This window comes from Salvia splendens, chromosome 4, assembly GCF_004379255.2.
Source record: "Salvia splendens isolate huo1 chromosome 4, SspV2, whole genome shotgun sequence".
In the NCBI taxonomy this organism is placed as follows: domain Eukaryota; kingdom Viridiplantae; phylum Streptophyta; class Magnoliopsida; order Lamiales; family Lamiaceae; genus Salvia; species Salvia splendens.
In genome coordinates, this window is record NC_056035.1 from 2,980,505 (window position 1) to 2,999,904 (window position 19,400).

The following is a 19,400-nucleotide window of genomic DNA, read 5'->3' on the forward strand; positions in this document are numbered from 1 at the left end:
TTTTTCATATCTTTTGTTTTGCTCATTAAGTTAGTATCCACTATTATAAATAGTGGACATTGTTTGATCATTCAAGAAATATCAATTACCATTCTATTTTATTTTCACTATCTCTCTTTCCTTTTAAACGTGCAAAACGCACAAAACTCTAATTTTGACGCCGGATTGATCGATGGACCAAAGCTCCCGCGACGTTCGACGCAAAATCTACGAGTTAAGGAATTTCATGCTTAACAGGTCGCCACTCCAATTCAAGCCTGAATAGTAACTTTCCTACTTTGTAGTACTTCAGGAATTTTTTTAATAAAAATAAATTTAATAGCACATCCATAATTGTTACAACTAATATATTCCTATTTAAAAAATCTTTCATTATATTTTAGTCCACTGTAGTGTTGGGTAAACTGTAAACAGTTTTTGCCAGTCAGGCAGTTACATCCATCAGAGCATCCGCAACGGTGGCGCTGCTCGCCACCGCCGTCCGCGCCGCTGGCACGGACGCCACCCGCCGCCGCTACGCTCGCGCCGCTGGCACGGCGCTGCTCGATGCATCGAGCAGCGCCGTGCCAGCGAGCAGCTGATGTGGCGCGCCCTCATTCGTCAACGGCATAGCCGTTGGGTTTTTTTAAAAAAAATCGATTTTTAATTAAAAAAACCGATAAAAAAAATTTCACTTCCTAAAAAAATTATATCCATTTATAACCGTTTCACTCCAAAAATACACACTTTCATCTATAAATACCCTCAATTTCACTCCCAAAAATTCACATCAAACTACACAATTCTCATCATCATTCTCTCATCTCCATTCTCATCTTCAATCTCTCATATCCATTTTCATCTTCATTCTATCATACCCTACAACATCACTATGTCCGGCCAAGGCGATAACCCTACGGGCTCCCACGGTTGGAACCCCGAATGGTTCGGTTCACAACCGTTTCCTAGTCCGGAAACGGAATATTCGGCCCCTCCTCAAACCCAAGATTCGGCCGTTCCGGGTGGCTACCGTCCATACCCAATCGACGACCAAGGTGCCTCCGAAGGACGATACGGGTGGACACCGGAGCCTAGGCCGACCGCCCCCTCCCAACCTCCGCAAGCTCCTACTCGCGGCAGCGGTGTCCGCACACCGTACACGCCGGCAGAGATGGATAAATTGTTCAAGGCGTACTTCGAAATCTCCGTATATGCGGCGTATCTCGCCGGTACAATGCAAACCGGCCGTCGGGAACGATCGAGCGCAACGAGAGTATGGTGCGCAACTGCATCGGTCGAGCCAACGACGAAATTGGCAAGTTCAATGGCTATTTCCTCCAGGAGTCGCAGAATGCCGGGAGCGGCCGGAGCGAGGTCGACATCATCACTGCGGCGCTGAGCACATACCAATCCATGAACGGTAAGTCGTTCAAGTACCTCAACGTTTGGCAGGAAACACGGTTCCACCCGAGGTATCTGGGAGGCGTAACATCCTCCTCTAGCGGCTCCTCCAAACGGTCAAGGTCGGTATCCCTATCCGACTCCGGCACCGAAGAAGTGGCTAGCCAACTCGCCGGAGCTAACTTGGGTAGCCCCGACGCCGGACCAAGCGGTTCCCAACGCCGACTGCAAGGAAGGAAGAAGGCGGCGGCCGAGCGCCGGCGCTCCGCGACTCCATCGGCCCCCGCCCCCGAACCCGCACCCTATGTTCCACCTCCACCCCCGAACAACTCGTTGTGGGCCATTTTGGCCCAACTCAATATGGCCGATAGGTCAACTATGACCCCCACGCAACTTCAAACGCACGAGGGCATGATAGTGGGTCTCCAAAAACAATTGGGGTTGTTGTCGCCGGATGAGTAGTCTTCCTCGGGTAATATTAGCCAATAATTATGTAATTTTAATTTTTAGTATTTTAATTATGTAATTTTTAATTTTTAGGATTTTAATTATGTCTTTTTATTTTATTTGTATTTTGTAATATTTATTGTGATTTTTTAATGAATTTTAGCATTATGGAAATGTTTATGTTTAATTGAATATTAAATTAATTGTAATCGTCCTTGCGGAAGAGCACAGTTGTGGGTGTTGTGCTCTTGTCAGAGAGCAGACATGAATAGTACCGCCCGGATCCACAACCGTGCCGCTGGCAAGAGCACGGTTGTGGAGGCTCTCACTACCAACACTCTACTCCACCATTTTCCAGCTACCAATCATTATATATAAAAAGTGAATTAGAAACAAAAAAAAAAAAAAGAGATAATCTAAACCTCCACAGTACATGCAAATTATTTTATCCAGTGTAATTTATTTATGAGTTACCAGAAGTTATATGGATTGCAAAATTGGAAGAAGAATTGTTTATTTGGATGGGAACATGATTCTTGAGCAAAGCTGCAATCTCCATACCTATGAGCATTTCCAATAAAGTTTGTTAATTTTCCAAGAAGTTGGTGATTGAGCTATGAAATAAGTATTCTACAATCATGGCCATAGAGATATGCCTCAAAAGTCAAAAGTCAAAAGTCAAAAGTCAAGTTATTTTATTTTTTCAGTTAAAATTAATTATATTGTTGACCTATATATTGTTTTCTCAATATTAATACAGAAATATTCCTACGTTTTAGCTGTCTTAGCTTAGTTGGCCTAGCCTGTAAACTAGTTATGTTAGAGATATATATTTGCACAGAATCAACATACATATATGTACAGACACACTACTCATAAGGTAACATGACAAAATAGTTTATAGAGCTGGGGCAAGTAGCTAAGAGTGTCCACGGTGGTGCGGAACACCCACGCCACAGTCACAATAACTTGTCCAGCCCAATAACAGTCACGTCACAGCCACAAATCACATTATTTAATCAATTATTGATATATTTTAATTGGATTGGAATAAAAATGAGAGAATTGAGTGTATTTATAGAAAATAATTAAAATTAACAAAAAAAATATATAACAAAATTTGACCGCCGGCGCGGTGGCAGTGGACAATCCCCCGTCCGCGCACCCAGCGGTGCCCCACCGCTCCGGATGTTCTCGTCTAGCAGTGGGTCGCCACGGCTGCCCCACCGTGGACACATCCCATTGTCAGCTCATCACAATCGAAAATCTCGTTAAATTCAACCTTTGGACCGCTAACCCTACGATGCAACTTCTCCGGAATTATTGTTCTTTGTTCTCTACAAAAAAGGAGTTTACCGAGCACCAAAGTGGTCGGCATAAAGGGGAAAATGCTTGGCATATCACCCTTTCCCGAGCACATTCCGATCACTTTAGGTGGTCGGTATATGCTTTGTAAGCATTTTTCCCCGAGTGCTTGTTGGTGCTCGGCGAATTGGTCAACTAAACACGGTTACCACGCGGCAGCGGCGAGCACCTACATGTGGTCGGAATATGGCAAACACCAATGGGTGCTCGGTATTTTGGAGATGTGAATATACCGAGCACAAGTTGATTTTTCGACCAGGTTGGCGAGCACCTACAAGTAATCACATCTCGCCCACAAATCAATCTGCGCCGCTTCTAATGCATTGTAAAACTGTTGCGACTCGTTAGTGGGAGGTTCTGGCATGTAGGCAGGCAGAACATATTGTGCAGAGTGTTGCGTTTCGAAATGATAAGACTCGTGACCGGTTGTCTGTCCCCACGCATCATGCAACATATGTTGGTATGGATTTGATGGTGGAGCGAAATCCATAGATGCATCAGCTAATGTTTAGCCTTTTTTTAGGTTATTGTTGAATAAGTTATTGTTTGTGTTGAATAATTATTATTAATTATTATTATTTTATAATTTCCGAGCACATATATGGTTCTCGGCATTTGCCAAGCACATGTATGGTGCTCGGAACTATTGTTTAAAAATATTTACATGTCTTAAATTCTTGTTATTGTTGAATAATTAGTTATATTTTATGTACTCCGAAAAAACTAGTGTAATTATTCTTGGCAATTTCGAGAACAAAAAAGCATATATTCCATGGTAGATTATTGGAAATTAATTTATTTAGTACATTGGAGGATAATTTTTTTTTGGAATGCCGAGCATAGGTCGGGTGGTTGGAATACTCCAAGCACATATAAAGTGCTCGACTGATCCATAGAAATAAACCGACTACACTGCATATATATTTTATGGTTACATAATTGTTAGAATATTGCAAATATATTTTTTTTGGAATGCGGAGCACACGTAGGGTGGTCGTAATATTCCAAGCACACATATATTGCTCGCAATATCTATAAAATTAAAACGCTACATATATATTGTTGGAATATTGTCGGAATTCTTCAACCATATATCAGGTACTCGGTATTTCGTAAAATGCATACATTGAATATTTATACAAGTCTTTTATTTTCCGAGCAACTATATAGTGCTCGCTACATCTATAAAAATAAATCGATAACACTGCATATATATTTTATGAATATATTTTTTTGGGATTGCCGAGCACAGGTCCAGTGGTCTGAAAATCCAAGCACACATGTATTGCTCGCAATATCTATAAAAATAAAATGCTGCATATATCATTGCTGGAATGTTGCATAAATATATTTTATTTTTGAATGCCGAGCACATTATGCGTGGTCGGAATCATCCGAGCACGTATCAAGTACTCGCTAATATATTTAACCACAATTCAGTCAATTCGCATGGCATGCATTGAATATTTATACAAGTCTTTTATTTTGGCGAGCACATTTAGGGTGGTCAGAATTTTTCGAGCATGTAACAGGTACTCGCATATTCTGAAAAATATTTATTCACCATTTGCATGGCCATACATTGAATATTTATACATTTATTATGCGAGCATATTTCGGATGGTCGGGAATCTTTGAGCACAACACTTCCCTGAATTGAATTGCTACGCCGATTACGTTGACCGTGCTCGTATGGCTCGCAGGTTAACGCCTTGGTTTATGATATTGCCGATCACCTTCTATTGTGCTCGGTATGTTGCCGAGCACAATTGAAGGTGGTCGGCATTTTTCGAGCATAATTAACTGTGCTCGCTATTGGTGCTCGGTAAACCGTCTTTTTTTTGTAGTTGTTTACTATTTATTGTTAGAGCACAAATTTATTTAGGAAAAATTGTTGGAAATATAATAAAATTAGTGTGGAATATACGATAATGTAATTTGGCCACCAAATCATAGACAATTACAATCAATAATGCAAAATTAAAAAAAAATATATCAAAATAATAATATAACTATATAATCACGTTTGAAATTTACGAGACTGATCAGACTTCGACCAAATACTTGTTTTTCTTCTTCTAATTTTCCCATTTATTTACCAATCATCAAATACAATACTCAATACCTAACGCATGCATCACGAAAATATAATCCAACGGTAGATAAGATGCAGAAATAACAAAAAAAAAAGCACTAGCTACTGGAAACTGTGAATAGTAAAACCCCATATGTGTTATAAAAAGACATTATAATTTAGAAAAAAAATGAAAATGTGTTAAAATTTGATCACCACCACAAAAGTCACCAAAACAACATTTTCCTAAAAGAAGAAATTAGGCAAATTAAAACATTGTTTTCTGTGAATTGAGATAGAATGCAAGAGGCCTATGATTTCTCAACACTGTGAAACTGTCATGTCCCTCATTCTCCACACAGTCCTCACCTTTGTCTTCAAATGCTTCAACACATTACACATACATATCACTTCCCCACCCTATCACAAAACTCACCATGCCTCCATCAACAAACCACCACCACCTCATCTTCCTCACTCTTGCTCTCACATCCATCATCTTTCTCTTCTCTCTCCCCCCTTCCTCAGGTGATATTCCCAAAATGCCCTCCATGACTGCATGACATGAGATTATTAACCGATTAATCCTGTTTTTGATGATCAGGTGCATCAAGAGAGGAGGAACTGAGGAAGATGGTGCTGCGGTCGAGGCCGCCGGCCTGCGTGAACCGGTGCATGAGCTGCCGGCCCTGCGAGGCTACTTTGGTAATTCCACCGCACCAAAGGGCAAGTTATGGTGCTTCTTATCACAGAGGGGGAGATAACAGCTACTATCTTCTTTCTTGGAAATGCAGGTGTGGGAATAAGCTTTATCAACCTTGATTAATTCCAATTAATCAAACATTTTCATATTTCTGATCATGTACTTATAACTTTGTATCAGACGCTTTATTTAATTAATTACTTATAAACTAGATTATCGACAATAATTAATGGAGTATTGGTTTGGTATATTTTTTTAGGATTTATATTGTACGAATGCACTAGTTTAATTAATTGTCTTTTTTCACTATTTATTTTGTATAATCTCATTTGTTTAAAGTTGTTCGTGGATAAAACCAAATGAATATACTTTAGTTTGATGTATATATACAGTATACTGTATACATTTATAGATTTATACTACATGAGATGAATATTGGAGTAAGGAGACAGACTGCATGCAGAGGACTTTATCAATTCTATATTTAGGTATGTTCACTTTCATTGCAAATACTACCAAAGTTTGTCCCATTTTTCCATTTACGTCCGTCCCTCAAGTTTGTCTCATTTCACTTTTACCATTTTTAGTAGTGGACTTCCTATTCCATTAACTCATTTATACCCACATTTTATTATAAAACTAATATATAAAAGTAAGACCCACAATCCACTAACTTTTTTTAACTCACCTTCCATTACATTTCTTAAAATACATGTCGGATCAAAGTGTGCCAATATTTGGGGGACGGAGGTAGTACATCAGAGAAAAAGAATAGACATAGGAGTAAAAAATAAAAGGCTACTCGATAAATTTTTTATTTTGTTTTAAGGAAAAATATAAGTGAAAAAAGATGTAGTACTATTATTTTTAAAAGTCATGATTGTTTCTACAGTTTATTTCTTTATATGTGACTGTGAGGGCACCCGCAACGCTGTGCCGTTGCGGTTCCTATGCCGTTCCGGCGGAACGGTTCCGCGGCGGCACGCGTTGCAGGCTCCGTTCCGTCGCCATTCCGTGCCCATGCCGTTCCTATGCCGTTCCGTTCCGTCGCGTTCCGCCACGCGCCGAGGCGACGTGGCGGCCTCCCATTCGACGCGTGAAGCCCACTCGCTGCCCCGCGAGTGGGCTTCGTCCCGGTGACGCAATAATTCATTTTTTTTTTAAAAATCGAATTTAATAAAAAAAAAATTTGCAACGGTAATGTGACCGTTTTTTTATATCCGTTTTGTATTATTTTTTATTTTTTATTTATTTATTTACTCTATAAATACTCCTATTTTATACTCATTTCAATCACAAACACACATCTATTCCTCTCTATTTCCACCCCAATTTTCATCTCAAATCAACTCTGCTTTCCTTCTCCCAAATTTAATCAAACTAATGGATCATTTTAAACAAATGCGTCAAATATTGCAACAATCATTTGAAGAAGATCGATGACGGGAGGCCGAAGAAGCCGCGCCGCCCCAACGACGCTCTCGTACATACATCCATCGTAACCGGGAGGAAGCCGCTGCAAGGTTAGTACGCGACTACTTCTGCGATAACCCGGTTTGGGGAGATACGTACTTCCGTCGCCGTTTCCGTATGGGGAAACCTTTATTTCTCCACATCGCGAATACTTTGGCAGCCCGGGAAGAGTTCTTCCAGGAAGGGTACGACGCGGTCGGCCGTCCCAGCCACACGACGCTGCAGAAATGTACTGCAGCAATCCGCCAGCTTGCGACTGGACAAACGGCCGACATGTTCGATGAATACCTCCACATCGGAGACAGCACTGGGCGAATGTGCTTGCTCAAATTCTGCAAAGGCGTCCGGACAGCCTTCACCGACGAATTTTTCCGGAGGCCAAGCACGACCGATTGTCAGTTCCTGCTCGACCTTCACGAAACAGTGCACGGATTCCACTGGATGCTCGGCAGCGTTGATTACATGCACTGGCACTGGAAGAATTGCCCGGTGGCGTGGAAGGCACTGACGGAACCAACATAGGCCAAGCCCCCGCTTGAGCGGGGGCTTGCCGAAACCGTCCGACCATGTATACAGAGGAATTTAGGACTGGAAAGGTTGAAAAGGGGGAGATTGGGCGTAGAGGAGAGAGAGATAAATGAGGGTGAAATGGGCGGAGGAAAGAGAGTACTGTCCTAGTAATTATTGTTGTCTTTTTGTGCATTTAAGGGGTATTTTTATTTTTTAAGTATTTTATTCACTATATGTACATAGGGGAGCGTTATTCTCCTATTCATCACTTAGATCCTTTATTCTTCTTAATACGAGCCATTAGATCTCATTCATCAACGGTCCAGATGATCTGCATTATTACACTATAATGGTGCATTATTAGTCGGTGTGCATTATTCAACTGAAAATCTGCATTATTGCACTATAATGGTGCATTATTAGTCGGTGTGCATTATTCAATGGAAAATCTGCATTATTAAATGACACGTGACACTAATCTAACCGTCGGATGACAAAATCGTGGGGCTGAGATCAAGAAGGAAAAATGAGAAAATATGCAAAAAGGAAATGAATACATCCCTATGTACATATCTTCAATTAAAATGATAATTCTAAATGTGACTTGTATCTATCATTTATGCTAGAAAGTTTATACACGAATTACTTATAGTTTCTTAATATCATTTTGCAATACTCTTGCAATACCACATTTTTTATGTATCTGTATAAAAAAATTATTACTCCTTTTATTTTAAAATATGCATTTTTGAACTAACATAAAATTTAATACAAATTTATTAAAATAAAAGAGAAATCAAAAGAAAAAGCGTGTTGGTTTAAAATGGGTCTCGTCTCAGAAAGAAGTTCTAAATATTCCCTTCGTCCTATTAAATAGTATGAAACATTTGAGAATTGGCACATAATTTTATGTAGTATTGCTTTATGAGTAAATGAAGAGAGAGTAAAAAGTAAAAGAGATGAAAAAGTAGAGATAGAGTTATTTCTATTTAAGGAAACTTTTCATTTTTAATGGGAAAATCTAAAAAGGAAAATGTTTCATTTTTAATGTGACAGAAGAACTAGAAGGGTGTCGGCGATGCACTGTCTTAATGGAAAATGTTTCATTTTTAATGGGACAGAAGAACTAGAAGGGTGTTGGCGCTGCACTGTCTTACTAAATTTCAGCCCCGGCTTCTTAAAATTTCTGGTTCCGTCACTGGTGGAAGGGGTCCTACACGAGCGGCCACAAAGGCACCCACCCAACCGTTATACTTGAGGCGGTTGCCGACTACCGCCTTTGGATCTGGCACGCGTACTTCGGGGTCCCCGGGTCGAACAACGACGTAAACGTGCTCCACCAGTCCGACCTCTTGACCGAAGTTTTGGATGGTAAAGCGCCGGCCATCAACTTCGTCGCCAACAACCGGCTTTATAAAATGGGGTATTATCTCGCCGATGGCATCTACCCGAAGTGGCCTACCTTCGTGAAGACGTGCAGTGGGTCTGCGAACCCAAAGCAGGCTCTTTTTGCGCAGAAGCAAGAGGCTGCTCGCAAGGATGTGGAGAGGGCGTTCGGGGTTCTCCAAGCGCGCTTCAACATCATCAAAGCCCCGGCTCGTACGTGGTTCATGGAAAACATGGTCGGCATCATGTATACATGCATAATCTTGCACAACATGATTGTCCAAGACGAAGGACCCGAGGCGGGAAATTGGTTCGACGACGAATCCCCCGAAAGCTCAACCGCAAGTAGTCCGCCTCGAAGTGGAGCGCATCCGTCTATACAAGAACGGTTATCTATTCGTGCAAGGACACGTGACTCTAGTGCCCACACCCAACTCCAACAAGATCTAATTGAGCACATTTGGGCAAATTTTGGCGGATGAAATTATTAAAGTTGTGTACCTTTATTTTTTTAGGTTTTTAATTGTGTGCTTTTTATTTTTTTTAGGATTTTAATTGTGTGCTTTTTATTTTTTAAAGTTTAAGTTGTAATTTTTTTAATGTTGTGTGTTTTTTAATAAAGTGTGCTTTTTTTTAATAAAGTGTGTTTTTTTTAATAAAGTGTATTTTTTTAATTGAATTTAGTTGGAAATAAAAAAAATGAAATTGAATGAATAGTAATTTAAGGAACGGTTAAGGAACGGAGGGTTGCAGGTTCCGTTCCTTAGTTAGGGAATGGAGTAAAAAAGTACAGTGGACCCTCAAATAGTGATTTAAGGAACGGTATATGAACGGTATAGGAACGGCGTTGTGGATGGCCTGATATTGGAAGAACGCCGAACTATGTATGAATTTATTTATCATTTTGTTGGCTTGTTGTTTTCGATCTCTTCTTTAAGATCTGAGGTTAGGTGGGGGCTCAGCATATTTGATTGGACATTTCACAATTTACCAAGTCACTTTTATATTTTTACATTATGATACGTCTAAAATCAAGATCAGAATTGCATGCATCATAAATTGGAACCAAACAAAGTGGTGTCATTCACTTCAACCCTTTTAAGTATGCATACACAAAAGGACATATATACTTCAAATTTCAGGTTACTTTTTTCTTGAAATCTATTACTCACTAATTTAAATTATTAATTTCAATTCAAATGAATTAGTTAAAATAAGAAAAGACAAATCTCAGTTAAAGATTAAATGTGACAAACTCAATTAAAAGGCCGAATTTTATAAACAGAAAGAGGGAAATGAGAAGTTGGGTTAACTCTTTGGGCCGAATCCAGACCCGAATTTGATATTCGGAGCCCCGGCCGGAAGCCTACTGAATTAATGAACGAAACAGAAAAATGTCAACAAAAAATGGCGTCTTCTTCCCTTACCTGCCGCGAGATCGTCAACCTCCACCGCCACCACTACAACCGTGCTATTCCGCCGCCGGAAATTTACAGTTGTACCGCCGCAACCACTGACCGTATGATCTCCTGCGTTTTTTCTTATTCTTATTCCTTTAAATTGGATCGCCGTGATTCATTTCCACCCAAGCGCAATTCGTGGTTGGGATGCCCCCGAGCCACCGGTCCAGCCCCGGATCCGCCTTCAGAGCAACATCTGTCTCCAATATCTGGTGCAATTTTCATGTTTTTTTAGAAAATTTAGTCGTGCTCGTTGCCATCAATTTTGATTTTAATATATGATCATTTGAGTTTCTACCGATAAATTACCTAGGATTATCAATCTAGAATGAGTTTATTGACTGTTGATGTGTGTTAAAATTGGTTGGCTGGACGTATCAAAGCTTATGTTTGATCCTTTGTATTGTATACTTTCTGGATGATTGAACGATTGAGAGAGTATTAATTGGATTAGTGTCAATTAATATGTGACTTCACTCAATCAGCGGCGAAGAATCTCTTTCGTAGAAGGAAAGGGCATGGTCCATTAGGAAGTTTGCCATTATTGGTGATCATGTGTTAGTCAATGGTCAGTTTGAATCCACTCTCTTTTGCTTGGTACGGACTATCTTCTGACTATTATGTTCATCGTTTAATATCATGCCTGACAGAGGAAGCTTCACCTACATATGAATTACTACCTCCGTATCCGATTAATTGTCACTCTTTGACCGGGCACGAGTTTTAAAAAATATAAAGAAAAGTTAGTTGAAAAAGTTAGTGGAATGTGATACCCACTTTTTTATATTGGTTTTATACTAAAATGTGAGGGGAGTGAGTTGGTGGAATGTGAGACCTACTTATCATTTATGGTAAAAATAAAATGTGATAATTATTGAGAGACTGGACCGAAATGGGAAAGAATGACAATTAATCGGGGACGGATGGAGTAGTAATTACTAACAAATAGCAAGTCTATATTATTAGACAAAGTAAATAATGGAGGTTTTCTGAATTATGATAGCTAATAAGCCCACTTTCTACAAGCCAAGTAATCCTTAAACCTAGCAGTATATGGTAATTGGATATCAAGAGGTTTTTTTTGTTGCGTGTATATGATGAGAATACGAGACGTGCATTTATAAGTTGGACATTGTACTATTGGGGACTGGTTGAATACGTTATGAGATTTGAGAAGGTCATAAATAAATGAGATGAGAAGAGGGGTTTTGTTAACTATTGAGATAGTGCAGTTCAGTAAACTCGATAACTGGTGGTCTGAGATCCATTGAAATCAGAATCTTCGAATATTTCTTTCTATACATTGTTAAGGATACATTGTTAAGGAGTGGGGATTCTAGCAAATTAAAAAGTGGATTATACTTCTCCAGTTCTCCTTAACAAATGTTCTCTTCATTTGCTAATTGTATCAATCAATTTGAGTGCATATTAGTTGGGAACTTATAATCTTATAATGATATGGTTGAAGATCAGGCATCGGTGAGAACTGACGGCTATAGATTTTGACTGTACTAGTTAAGGTCACCAACTTGTGATTTAACTTTCACTTACTTAAACTCAAGGCAATATGTTTAGGTTTGCAGTTGAGAGCGACATTATGTTCTGAAAGAAAATGGATTTAAAAAAATTGGTAGGCAATACAGAACATTGTGAAAGGTTGCAGACAGGGTCTGATGTCGAGTCTGATAAGTCAGCAGCCAGTTTCTGCCAATAACTTCATGCATCATAGAATGGAACCACGACCATGACGACATTTTGAAACTTTCTTTCCTGTTTATTTCGATCATGGTTTTAGTTTGTGACTTGATGATTATGTAGTATTATTAACTTCAATATTATAATGATGCCCCCATCTTAAGCTTTCAAATGAGGTGGTCTTTAAACTTGATACCATATGCTAGGCCAAGATGAAAGGTTGTACATTTATCTTACCTCCACGGCTTCACTTGATAAGGCTGATATGAGGGTATGTGTAGAAAATGTCAAATGGAATGCTGAAATGATACTTCTTTCTACTAGGAAGTAATTTCCAGCTAGGTTATCTATTTCGCAAACAAAGAAATATAACTCATATCCGCTGGAATACTGATTAACACATTTTTTCCCTGCCTCTCCTCCTTAACACTATTACTCCATTACTTAACGTATCAGCCATCAAACATAATTTCAATTCCCACTTAAAATCTTATGCACTCTTAAAAAATCGAGTATCATTGAGTATTGAAAAGGGAAATCAGCCGAACCATCTCTCCTTAACAATTAACAACTGATGAACATGTTTGTCCCCAAACATTTCCACCTGAAAGCATCTACGTCATTGCTTTGCAGGTGGTTTGCTTTTACATTTTCAGTCTTCTTGGGGATCTTTTTGGCCCCCTCATACCTAACCAAATAACTTCAATGAATATCATTTCATATGGTTAATCTTTCATTCACCATACACGAAGCTCGAAAATTGATTGATACAACTAATGAAGAGAACATTTGTATAGAAAGCATGAATATTAGGTACAGTTAATGAAGAGAATTAGCAAATGGAGAGAACATTTCATGTATCAATCAATTGTATCAATCAAATTAAAAGCATGAATATCCACTGTTTGCCTTCTTGATCATATGCATAGAATTTCTTATTAGGTATATCATCCTCGCCTCAATATCAACAGCATGACTTCTCTTTTAGTTTCAGTAAATGCAATCTTTTTTTACTTTTTGAAGTTGAATTGTCAATATGGAGGATATGTTTATCCTTCAGCCAATTTTTCTACCACAAAATACTGATTTTTTTGGATGCACCTGATTGAAGTTACTCCCTAACCATATCCAAACCCAACAACTGCCATGCTCACCTTTTCACCCTATCTTCATTAGGCCATATTTGACTGTCTGAAATAAAAAAGAGTATTCAGTTAAGTTTGAAACACTCATCTTCTCTGTTTGTTGTATTGCAGAATTATTGACGACGTGATCAAAAGGTAGGCTGTGGTCCCAGCTAGCAACATGTCCATACCTTATCAGCATCAATGGGGGCACCCGAGTGCAGGTCTGCCTCGATCTCATTGGTGGACCAAATGCGGCTAATGAATGATCAAGAAAGATGGAATGCGACGGCCCTCTCTGTGCTGTTTCTGAGTCGTGGCAGCCTGTTATTTGATGGACCGAGCAAGTGAAAAAGGCACGTCCATTTCCCCTTTTGGGTGTTTCTCATCCTGGCTTTTGAGCATGACCGTGAAATTTATTTTATTATTTAGTCTGCAAATTTGGTTTATAATGTATCACCACCATATCTACAGAAGTGGAGTGTGGTTAGCTGCTTGTCGTTCTCATGCTTTTCTATAATCTGAGATTAATTCAAGTTTACTTAGGAATACTATAATTCTTCACCAGAAAAAAAAAGTGAGATGTGGAGCCCCTCGTTGCTAAAATATCAATTTTAACATATCATCTTGTCACCTTTTTTAATCCCATTTTCCAGATTAAGAATATTTGTGGATGATAAATATAATCACGTCAATTGGGCCTTCATATATACGCAGGCATCCAAGAAGTTGTTGATGGATGGTGTTTCTTAAATCTTAATTATTGATTTGATATTAGTTGAAATGGACTTTGAAAAATGTAATGCTGGTTCAATTTTACCTATAGCTAGATAAATATCTGTAGTACGACTTTGAGATTTTTTAAATATAATGCCTTCATAGGCTATTTTTAGTATGTATTTGATTTTTTAAGTTAGTGTAACTTTTTTTTAAGTAGGGCTTGGATTGGATGAATAAACTAAATAGCCTTAAAGTTTGATCTATATACAAAGTCTGCCTAGATGTATAAATATAGAAAAACTTGTGCAAGATATTGTAAATTTACTTTTGAGTTTTCCTAAATTTAATGATATCTACTTCTAATATGTATTAACCGTCAAAAAGAATATTCTTGAGTTTTGGAATATGGAATTGTTGTAAGAAATTTAAAAATTAATCAATAAAAAGAAGAATAAAGAAATTGAAACATCATATGGTGCCTGTTGACTTGTTGCTTCAAGCCCAAAGAGTTAATCAATTTAATGAATAAAGGAAACATTATTATGGTCATTCTTTATTCATTGAACAATCTTTAGCAAATATTTGTGGTTAAGTAGATTTTTTAATTTTATAGATAATTAATAATGAATTTTAATTCATTTACTTTGTGGTTCGGTGAATTCAATAATTGACCTATTGATTAAAAGAATAGTGTGTGACAATTATTACGTTAAACTGTTTCAGTCGATTTAATTAGTCTATACTATGACTTATCAATCATTTTTTGCTCCGTAGATATTCAACAACAATTTATCTTGTTTCAAAGTAGTCTCTTATTGGCTCATAAGTGTAAGAAAAATCTAGTATCAAATTTATCATTTAAGTCATCATTGATTTATGGTGCAATAATACTTATAATTTTATGACATTGAGGTTCACATTCATACTTCATCTTTCTTCCATTATAATATGTAATAAAAAAGACGCATTTAAAGGGTAAAGACTTAAGCATCTGTCATGTTATTATTTTTTCTATTTTTTATTAATTTTGTTAAAATTGTCGGAAACCATCTTTAGTCCTTATTAAGCCAATAAATGTTATTATTTTTTCTATTTTTTATTAATTTTGTTAAAATTGTCGGAAACCATCTTTAGTCCTTATTAAGCCAATAAAGACCAATTGTAAAAGTTGAAGGATTAGAAGTAGCTAAAAGCACATAAAGGAAAAAGTTAGCTAAAAAAACAGATTTCGAAAAGAAAATATTAGCAGAAACAATTCTAAAAATATCTTACACAGCCATAATTTCAAGTAATATAGTGCACTTAATATAAAAAAATTTAAAACTTTTATTTTATTCACTCTTTTATTTTATCCTATTAGTTTTATTTATCTTTCTATTTTATTATTATTTCATTTAATTAACAAAATCATAGGAGTACTAAATTTTATGCGAAGCGGAACGCATGAGAGCGGCAGGAGTATTAGGCCATCCGCAATGCATCTCGTTGCTATCTCTATCTCGTCTCGCAGAGACGAGACGACAGCGAGACAGCGTTGCAGCCCTCCATCTATGCGGGCGTCTCGTCTCGAAGGGTGGGCTGGCGAGACGTCTCGCCATGCTCCAGCGCCACGTGGTGCGCGCTGGTGCTAGGCGTGACGCCCACTCGCCGGCCCGCGAGTGGGCGTTGTCACGCTGACGCAATAAATAATTTTTTTTAAAAAAAATCTATTTTAATAATAAAAATAATTAAAACGGTAATGTTACCATTTTTTTACCGTTCAACGGTATTTTTTTTCTTTTTTTTTTTACTCTATAAATACTAGGCTTTCATCCTCATTATACACACAAACACACATCTATTCTTCTCAAATCATCTCTCTTTCCTCTCCTATTTTCATCTCACCTCTCCAATTTTCATCTCAAAATGTTCGGCGACGGAAACTCCGGCGGCTCCAGCGGCTATGACTTGAACACGTTTGGCGACTGGGGGCATGTTCAATGTCTTGGGTGGTTTCGGTTCGTCGACGCCGGGCACCCAAGGCTCGTCGACGCCGGCAGCGTACCAACCACCTCATTTTGATGTGGATGCATACGCTCGTCTCTCCACCCCGAGGTATTCGCAAGGATTATCCCAAATTAGGGAGAATTTTCTGGATGAACCCACTCCGGAAGGAGCACGAGGCGGTGGAAGCTCCGGGGGTCGCACATTCGACGCCGTGGAGGAAGAGGAGGAGGAGGATATCGGTCGTCATCCATACAGTCGCAAGGAGACGATGATTCTGTTCAACGCTTGGGTCAGCGTCTCGTACGATCCCATAGTCGGGAATCAATAAACCCGCAAGTGTTTTTGGGAAAAGGTCACTGACGCCTACAACGAGAACAAGCCGAAGGGGGCCCGCCGCAGCACCATGAAGATGTTCCGCAGTCATTTTGACCGAGTCGATAGAGATGTAAAATTTTTTTGCGGAATCTACAAGAATGAAGCGGCGAATTACCAAAGCGGAGCCAGTGGAGCCGACATTCTGAGAGCGGCTTTGCGAGTTTTTTTTGACGACAACTGCAAAGAATTCAAACATGTCGATGTTTGGGAGGCGGTCAGAGACGTTGAAAGGTGGGCTGGCGATGTCTAGTCCAGCACAAGCTCGAGTTCGAAACGCACGAAGCACACGCGCGGGTGGTCAATACTCTTTTAGTGAGGGCGGGTCAGGCAATGCCTCACAAGAGGTTGAGGGCACGACCACCGATGCAGGGGGGTCCTCCCGTGGGCGCCGTCGGCCGCAAGGGACCAAGGCGGCTAGAGGGAAGAGGGGCCGAGGCGAATCAAGCCAGGCGGGATCGGTCTCGGACTCGAACACCCTATTGTCCATGTACTTGACCGATACGATGGCTGACACTTCCCGCATGACGCCTCCCCAATATCAAGCCTATATTGCCGGAATTGAGTTTATGGCAAGACAAATTGGTATTCTGTCTCCAGGTAGCTTGAGTGCACCGCCACCGCCTTTGGGGGATGATTCGTCGGCTGAGTAGTTTTTATAATTTCTATAAAATTGTATTTTAAATTATGTAATATTTAATTTTTTTTGGATTTTAATTATGTGTTTTTTTTATTTTAAGTTGTAATTTTATATTATTTAATGAAGTGTGTTTTTATTAATTGAATTTGTTGGAAATAAAAATAAAAAATGAAATTGAATGAATAGTTAAGGGATGAGATGGTTAACGCGTCACGCGGGTGGCCCGTATTCTGTCACAAAGGAACGAGACGGCGGCGTGATGCGTTGTGGCGCCCTGTCTCGTCCCCAGCCCGTTTTGTGTTCCGTCACGGCGTGACGAATGGCGAGACGTCTCGCCAAGTGCCGAGGCGACGTGGCGCACCCCGGCGCCATGTGTGACGCCCACTTGCCGGCCGCGAGTGGGCATCGTCACGCTGATGCATTAAATTATTTTTTTTAAAATTCGAATTAAAAAAAATTAAAAGTGGAAAACGGTAATATTACCGTTTATAGCTGTTTTCCATTTTTTTATCTATAAATACTCATAATTCATCTTCATTTCACACACAACTACACATCTATTCTTCCCAAATCATCTTCATTTCCTCTCCAATTTTCATCTAACATCTCATCACAAAATGTCCGGCGACGGAAACTCCGGCGGGTGGGATCTCAACGCGTTCGGCGACTGGGAGAGCATGTACAACACATTGGGTGGTTCCGGTTCGTCGACACAGGGCACCCAGGGTTCGTCGACGCCGGGGGGTACCAACCACCCAAATTTGACGTGGATGCATACGTTCGTCCCTCCGCCCCGCGGTATTCGCAGGGATTATCCCAAATTTGGGAGGATTATTCCGTTGAACCCACTCCGAAAGAAGGCTGAGGCGGGGCAGGTGGCCAAGGTGGTGGAAGCTCCAGGGCGGAGGCGGAGGCGGACGAGGAGGAGGATCTAGGCCGGCATCCGTACGGCCCCAAAGAAACGCTAGCGGTGTACAACGCCTGGATCAGCGTCTCGTACGATCCCATCGTCGGGAATCAACAACCCCGGAAGTGCTTCTGGGAAAAGGTCACCGAGGCTTACCACCAGATTAAGTCGAAGGGGTCCCGCCGCCGCACATATAAGATGCTCCGCGCTCACTTTGACCTAGTCGACAGAGAGGTCAAACGATTATGCGCCATCCACAAGAATGAAGCGGCTCATTACCAAAGCGGAGCCAGTTGAGCCGACATTCTGAGGTCGGCTTTGCGGGTCTACTTCGACGACACCGGCAAACAATTCAAATATGTCGATCTTTGGAAGGTCGTCAAGGACGAGGAAAGGTGGGCCGGCGGTGTGCGGTCCAGCACGAGCTCGACCTCGAAGCGCATGAAGCACACGACGAGTGACCAATACTCGTCTGGTGAGGGCGGTTCGGGCAGCGGGCCACAAGAGTTTGCCTCTCAGGAGGTTGAGACTCCGGCAGACGATGCCGGGGAGTCCTCCCGTGGGCGCTGTCGGCCGCAAGGGAGAAATGCGGCGAAGACGGCTAGAGGGAGGAGGGGCCTAGCCGAATCAAGCCAGGCGGGCTCGGGTATATGACCGCCACAATGACGGACACTTCCCGCATGACGCCCGCCCAATATCAAGTCTGGCTTAACGGAATTACATTTATGGCAGCACAACTCTGCATTCCGCCTCCTCACGGCTTCAGTGCACCTCCACCGCCTTCAGAGGATGATTCGCCGGCGGAGTAGTTTTTTTTATTTTCTATAAAATTGAATTTTAAATTATGTCATTTTTATTTTTTTAGTATTTTAATTATGTCTTTTTTTATTTTTTTGAATTTTAAGTTGTATTTTTATTTTATGTTGTAATTTTATTTTATTTTTAATGAATTGTGTTTTTTTTAATTGAATTTGGTTGGAAATAAAAATAAAAAATGAAATTATATGAATAGTAATTTAAGGGATGGAGGGTTGTAGGTTTCGTCCCTTAGTTAAGTGATGCAGTAAAAAAGTACAGTGGAGCACGTGAATAGTAATTTAAGCGACGGTTTAGTGACAGCGTTGTGGATTGTTAAGAGATGGTTAAGAGATGGAGGGT

At 40.0% G+C, this 19,400-nt stretch overlaps 1 protein-coding gene and 1 long non-coding RNA gene across 2 annotated transcripts; both read left to right on the top strand.

Annotated features, from left to right (window-relative positions):
* The first annotated feature begins 5,592 nt into the window (after positions 1–5,592).
* On the top strand, positions 5,593–6,184 carry LOC121800419 (EPIDERMAL PATTERNING FACTOR-like protein 6). The gene is made up of 2 exons (XM_042199992.1): positions 5,593–5,794; positions 5,871–6,184. The coding sequence occupies exons 1-2, from the start codon at positions 5,704–5,706 to the stop codon at positions 6,086–6,088; spliced, it is 309 nt and encodes a 102-aa protein (XP_042055926.1). The 5' UTR covers positions 5,593–5,703; the 3' UTR covers positions 6,089–6,184.
* Positions 6,185–10,595: 4,411 nt separating this feature from the next.
* On the top strand, positions 10,596–14,168 carry LOC121798104. The gene is made up of 2 exons (XR_006050004.1): positions 10,596–11,010; positions 13,750–14,168. It is a non-coding gene; the product is annotated as an uncharacterized LOC121798104 (long non-coding RNA).
* Positions 14,169–19,400: the final 5,232 nt, after the last annotated feature.